This window comes from Danio rerio, chromosome 2 (genome assembly GCF_052040795.2).
Source record: "Danio rerio strain M-AB ecotype USA chromosome 2, GRCz13ab, whole genome shotgun sequence".
In the NCBI taxonomy this organism is placed as follows: domain Eukaryota; kingdom Metazoa; phylum Chordata; class Actinopteri; order Cypriniformes; family Danionidae; genus Danio; species Danio rerio.
Window position 1 is genome coordinate 24,309,162 of NC_141022.1, and position 6,979 is coordinate 24,316,140.

The 6,979-nt window shown below is 34.5% G+C and overlaps 1 protein-coding gene across 1 annotated transcript; it reads right to left on the reverse strand.

Moving 5' to 3' along the window:
* Positions 1-4,308: 4,308 nt before the first annotated feature.
* lyrm4a (LYR motif containing 4 a) lies at positions 4,309-6,301 on the reverse strand. Its single transcript, NM_001164241.1, is given in 3 exon segments — positions 4,309-4,753; positions 5,573-5,693; positions 6,126-6,301. Coding segments are annotated over 3 exon segments (270 nt in total). The 5' UTR covers positions 6,212-6,301; the 3' UTR covers positions 4,309-4,690.
* Between the last annotated feature and the right edge of the window lie 678 nt (positions 6,302-6,979).

Genomic DNA, 6,979 nt, shown 5'->3' on the forward strand with positions numbered 1-6,979 from the left:
CAGGGTTTTTGTGTTTTTTTGGTAAGGAAATCTGAAGATTTATGTTTGAAGTGTTTTATTCGTAAATTGTGACCGGTAACATAATTGACAGACATGTTATGATGACTAAGAACATGCATCCAAAACAAGTAAGATAACTGACTATATATAGGACGTCATTAAATACTGGACTGCTATAGTAATGTACCTTGTTCAGGGAAATCCTTCACCCTTCTGTGGATAAGAAAAGCAACAATTTTAAAGAACACATATTATGCCTCTTTTTACATAGTTATGTGCAGTCTATTGTCTCTTGTTATTCATGGGAGTTCTAAAAATAACCAGCAATAGGCGAAATCTGCAAAGTAGCCAGCTTTATTTTTTACAATTATTATAGATGTTTTAAGGCTGTAAAACCCTTCACTACACACTTGTGGTCCATTTCCACTAAGTGCTAGGGTACGGTAAGGTTCGGTACGCTTTTATGGCCAGGGTCGACGCAAGACGTTTTATCTCTAAAATACTCTTTAGATATTGAAAATGTCAATTTTGTGGTCAGAGTAAAAGGATCTGTTTTTGTGCATGTTTCTTTAAATGCAAATGAGCTCCCTGGCCTGTGTTGAAGGAATGTGGAATGGGTAATGGACTTAGATTGAGAAGGATACCCAACATTAGCTGTCCAGAGACCAGTCAGAAGTACCAACCTTAAAGGTCTTTACACACTGAAGTCTGACATTTTGCTATGTGTTTTATTCATATTTGAAAAACTTGGTAAGTCACGAGTCCAATGCGCAATAATAAATCCGTAGTGAAAAATTAAAGACCATCATAATTCAACCAGTGATACTTTGTACTCCTCTTTTTTCTACAAAATAGAAATGAAAGATGAATAACTGTTTTCTTCCAATTCATTTAATGTAGAGGAACAAGAGTCCAGCTGCTTATCAAAGAGTTGTGTTTCATTATCACAGAATGCTAAGTTTGTTTGTAGGGAAAAAAATCTGAAATTTGAATACTTGTGAAACTGCAGGCACATGACTGTAACAACAGAGTCAGAGTGGCAATGGAGGTGAGGGTCTTAAGGAAGTTTATTAGCTGTGAGTCAGGCAGGCAATGGTCAAAACAGGAGCAAACAGAAACATGAGGGTAATCAGAAAATGTGCAGAGCTGGTGGTCTTCCAGAAACGGGGTTGAGAAACACTGGTCTAGTCAGTATTGTCCAAGATAGTCTGGCTCAATATGCGTAGATCTTGCGTTGTTCTTGTATAACATCATTAACCAAAAGTGTTAAATTGCACCAGTACTCAAAACAAGAACAGAGGACACATGAAGAACTCAATGTCGAAGATGCATCTAATGCAGAATTGAGCACAGCACTCGACTGAAGTCTTTGTAGCTAAATAAAGGTGCTTTCACGTTAGCACTTTTGGTCCAAACCCGTATTTGTTTGACGTCAGAGTACAGTAGGTTTAGCTAGTGTGAAGGTGTCTCCTGAACTCGGGTGTGCACCCGCAAACCGTACACGAGTCCGCCTGAAAGGTACGGTTCACTTCTGGTATGAATGCCATCATACCAAATAACTGAAGTGAACTGCCAACAGTACAACAGACTGTAGTTTTCATAACGTTCATTCGTGTGTGTGTGTGTGTGTGTGTATCACATACTTTACCTTGGTGACAAGCGGGACTGAGCCAGGGCAAGCACAGAGATTATGTCAACTTGTCTCCAGCTTCTGCAGACATCGCGTTATATTCTGAACGTTTATAATATTTTTGCAGAAGATGGACGCAGTGCAGTCGCTTTCTGTATGTCCAAAACCAAAAGATGAGTCGGTGGTTAGCACTGTCGCCTCACAGCAAGGTGGTCACTGCTTTGAGTCCTGGCTAAGCCAGTTGGGAATTTTCTCTGTGGAGTTTCCATGTTCTCCCCATGCTTGTTTGGATTTCCTTCTGGTGCTCCAGTTTCCACCACTGTCCAAAGACATGCAGCATAGGCCCACACGGAATCTGCGCGCACAGAATTCCACAGATTTTTTGCAGATTTCATTAATTATGTTTATTTACTCGAGTAAATGTGTAAATTTATATTTATTAAGTTTTTTAATTAATTTCAGTAATATTAATGACTAATATGAAAATGTTCGCCTGATTTATGTACAATGCAGTTTGTACAGTAATATTTTCGGTCTTTTAGTAGAGATATTATTTGAGAGACTTGCTTTGTGTAACAAAATAAAGTGAATCTAGTTGAATTTGCATTTTAAACATTAAATACAAGTTTAAAAGATATTATATTTTATTTTACATATTAAGGTTTTAGTTATGATACTCCCAAAATAATTCCGCAGAAATCCGCAGATTTTTACCAAAATTCTCCACAGAAATTCACTGTTCATTTCACTGTGGTTACCCCTGGTAAATCAGTGACTAAGCCAATGGAAAATGAATGATGATCAAGATCTACCATTTTTGTTTAACTCAGAGCTTTCCCCAATAGAGAGTGAAAGTAAAGATTCCTATGGAAAGGTTTAATTGTTGAAATTCATATTAAAGTCTATTTTATTTTAAGGTTTTTGTTATTGATATGGAAAAGGAAAAACAATTAATCATTGTATGAATGCTATAAAGTTGAAATAGCTTTCCATTAAACGTGAAAGTCATGTGACCAACAGGATGTATTCTGTGTTCTCATGGTTTTCTGCTGTAACTTGGCAAGACTGGTCTCCATGAGAATGCAAGTCTGTTCTCTGGGTCCTCTGATCTTTTATTTTTGCATCAGCTCAAAGGATCACATAGGCAAGAGACGAGCATTTGGGGCCCTATCATACACCCGGCGCAGTGTGGCATGGCGCAGTAGTCTTTTGGTAGTTTCAGCTTGGCGCAAGAGTCGTTTTGAGGCGTTGTGCCACGCTGTTTAAATAGCAAATGCATTAGCGCTCATTTGTGCGCCCATAGGCGTTCTGGTCTAAAAAGGAAGGCTTTCTGAGGCGGACCACTGGCGCGTTGCTATTTTGAGAAACTATAATAGATTTTTCATTAGACCAAAACTAACCCGGTCTAAACTCCGGCACAGAGTTGCGCCTCGCTTACACACTGCTTAATACACACAAGAGAGCAATAGGCAAACATCTTTACATATGAAAAAATGTAAATATTAAGGGTATATATAGGATATAATAAGAATAGATATAGAATATAAATATAAATGATTAAAATATTACAAAACATTATTTTCTAGCCTACATAAATAAGAAAAATCAATGCTTTTATGTCTTCTTCATCTCGGGAGGCTTTTTCAGTTCATTCATAACAATTTGCTTATGTATAATGTTATTATTATTAGCAGTATTATTTATTATATCCATATTTATATTTGTTTTATTAAAAACAAGCTTAGATTTGCCCACCTGCAGGTTTTAGACCATATAGGGCACAGCAAGTGTTTTAGGATATAACTCAGGTTTTTGAGCACATTTTGCTATTATTATTCATTTATTCGTTTGCTGGAAATTAGAACTGAATTTAGAAATAGTTTTGAAACGAATATTTGCGCTTAACAAACAAAAGTATTTATTTATAGACTAACTGATGTCTGTGCGTAAAGGTTTCCCTATCCAAGAGCGAATGTTAAAGTAGATCCATTGTCTCTCATTCTCACGCAGTAGATGCTCTGTTTAACAGTTTTCTGTTAAAAAAAACTGTTAACTGTTTGCTTGTGAAATGCTCATTTTTTTCCACTTAGACTTACTTTGCGTCCTGTGAATAGCGAATGCGCTCTTGGCGCGATGCAGCTGGCTCTTAAAGGGAATGGGAGATGAGACTCTAATTTGTTTATTCTCATAACACACCTATAACTCATTAAGAACATAAACTCAACCCTTTTAGACCATGCGCCACGACGCAAAGCAGATTTTCCATTACTTAAATTAGCAAAAATGCGTTCTGACACGCCCTGAAAGCGTTTGCGCCCTGCGTTTTGCGCTCTGCGCGTGGACCGTCAAAATAGAGCCCTTGGTCTTTTCTTGCTTCCATTTGCTCAGTAGACCATCCTCATAATATTTTCTTATTCTTTTTTTCTTAGTTTGTTTACAAATTGTTTTTAAACTATCACTAATAATCGGTTATTACTAATCGGTTTGCACAGGCCGTTATTTATTTAAACCAGATCTGAGATTAACTGATGTAAGGTTGGGTATCTGAAAAAATCTCACAAATCAAATTGTAATGAAAAATAAATATGATTATCAACGTTTTTTAAGTTTGTGGAGTAAAATGTTATTTTTGTTTTGATAAAAGGTAAAACTAAACTCTTGAAATCCCCTCCATAATCCCACAGAAGGCGTATTGTTTATTAGTAAGATATTAATATTGTAGTTCATGGAGTTATTACTAAGCAATTATAAACGTCAGACATCTTTCCAATTAATTGATTGGAATAATTGTTGCTATTAAGGCACACTTTATAACAGAATTTGTCTTTTTAGATGAATATTTTACTATAATTCAGCTTTTTTATTTTTTTACAGTGATCTAATATTTACATGCTTAATACGTATTTATTTGCTTGAGATATATATTTATTTACATCAACATGTTACATTTAAAGTTTCCTCTAATGTACAATAACAGACAGTGGTGCGGCTCATTGGTTACAGTGATTTATCATCCACAACCCATATTTCATGGGCACCTATTCTTGATCCTGAAGACATTTATAAATGAGGCTCTTTCTCCACAACGGTCCTCTGAGCTGAATATAGATGACCAATGGAAACCTTAATGAACAAAGAAGAGGTAAAAATAAAACATTATTGTAGAATTACATAGAATTAAATCGTAATAATTGTTAGTACCTTTAATTCTTCAAATTCTGTTATTTGAGTCAGGTCATTTAAACATTTTTGTTCATCATACTGAAGTAATAAAACCTTGGTGATTAATAAAATGCAAGGACCATCAGTTTAAGAATCATAAAACATATATTCAAATTAAATTTATAACTATGGCCCCTGAGGATACCCATCATGTAAATAGTGAAATTACATTATATCAAACTGCTGACGTCACTTTCTCTAAAACAAAACACATAGCCCCACAGAGAGCCTCCATTTTGTTAGCTGTAATTTTTTGCTTACATATAACATTTCATAGGGTCAGTATAAAAAAACGTTAATAATTTTGTGTCTGGGAAAAGTCGTTTTTTGGAAAATTCAAACCATTTCTTTTTAATTTCTATGATTTTTTATACACTTTTATTTATTTTTTAAGTCGTTTTTTTCCCCCCTATAAGGGTAAAAATTTGACCTCATTCCTAAATCTTAAGTCATAACCATGTAAATAAAAAATAAAAAAATTAAAAAACAGTAAATCCAAAGTGAGTAAATCCAATAAACAAAATGAATTTTCAAGTGGTCTTTCAAGTTTGACCAAAACTTTAATTTATTAAAAGATTAATATTATTCATTACTTTTATTTTTAATTATATTACATCTTACAATGACACAATTATTGATTATGAAAACTCCAAAAGACACAGAACACCAGGAAGGAGAAATTTTCCATTTTTGGTCAACACCTTATTTAACAAAGCTCACCTGTCTTTTGATGACTGCCAGATTTTCTCTCGCTTGATTTATGAGCAAATCCAGTGTTCTGGGATTGTCAACGTGAAGGTTTTCCCTGAAGCCATCCTTCACTCTGCGAAGTGCGTATGTTCTACAAACAAACAGCATTCTTACAGCAAACAATCTGGTGATGGTTAATATTTGTTCAATCTACAAAATAATTCAAACAACGAGTAATATTAACAGCGCTAACTTATGATAATTAACACCGGTTTTGTTATGAAACAATCTAGTTTAGTTTTTGGCAAACAGTCCTCTTACACATGTAACGTTAGCAAAACTATGATTAATTTAGTGTTGCCACGGTTTTACTACAGTAGCCTAATTATGTTTTCGTTTTTTCGGTAAAACGTAGTTATTTTTAAACTAACTTGGGCGACTTAAATTCGGGTGGCGGCAGGTTAAAAACAACAAAAACAAGCACTAAAGTGACGAAACGGGACAAAAACAAAATGCAAGGCAATATATGTAACGTTAAAGTCGTCCTGCTTTATATTTCACTCTCCAATGCACAGAGACGAACCTGTAATTGTATGAGGGGAATTTTTTGCTCTCCTTCATAAGCATCCTGTAAAGGGAGATCATTTGAGCCCTGCTGCACGACGCCATGTTGACTTCCGTGTCGTGCTTCTTCTCTTGTTACGTTGCGTTTCGTATAAAACATCGCCATCTAGAGTGAGAATCCGCCATTAGGGACACAAATATTGTACAGGTGAATCATTTTTTAACCATTTTTTGAGACGATATATTTGAACATTTATGTGACAAAAAATACATTTGTCTGTCTGTCTGTTTGTCTGTCTGTCTGTCTGTTATAGGCCTATTTAGATTTCTTAGGAAAGCATAATTTATTTTTGGACCTATGTTGAGCAATAAATAAAAAAAGTTCTAAATCATCTTAACATTTTTTATGTTCCACTATTATATTATGCCTACTTACAATTAAATAATACATTTTACAGGTGTCTTTCATTCTCACACACCAACATTAAAATAGTGTAGAATAGTATGTGTTATAATAATAATAATAATAATAAAAATAATAATAATAATAGTAATTCATTGTATTTGTTTATTTAGTGTCCATTTTATTAATTTAACATTTATTATTGAGAGAAGTGGTTAAAAACAAAATAACAGTAGTTACTTTCCCTGGTATTTAGATAATCCTACTTTAAAATGACCTACATAATTAACTGATGAGTCCAACATTGCTTGTGAGTTCATTCATTCATTTTTCTTCGGCTTATTCTCTTTATTCATTAGGCAACTTATCCAGCATATGTTTTTCAAGCTGCAACCCAGTACTAGGGAAGCACCCAACACTCTCACATGCACACACACACACTCCAGCCAATTTAGTTTGTTTAAATTACC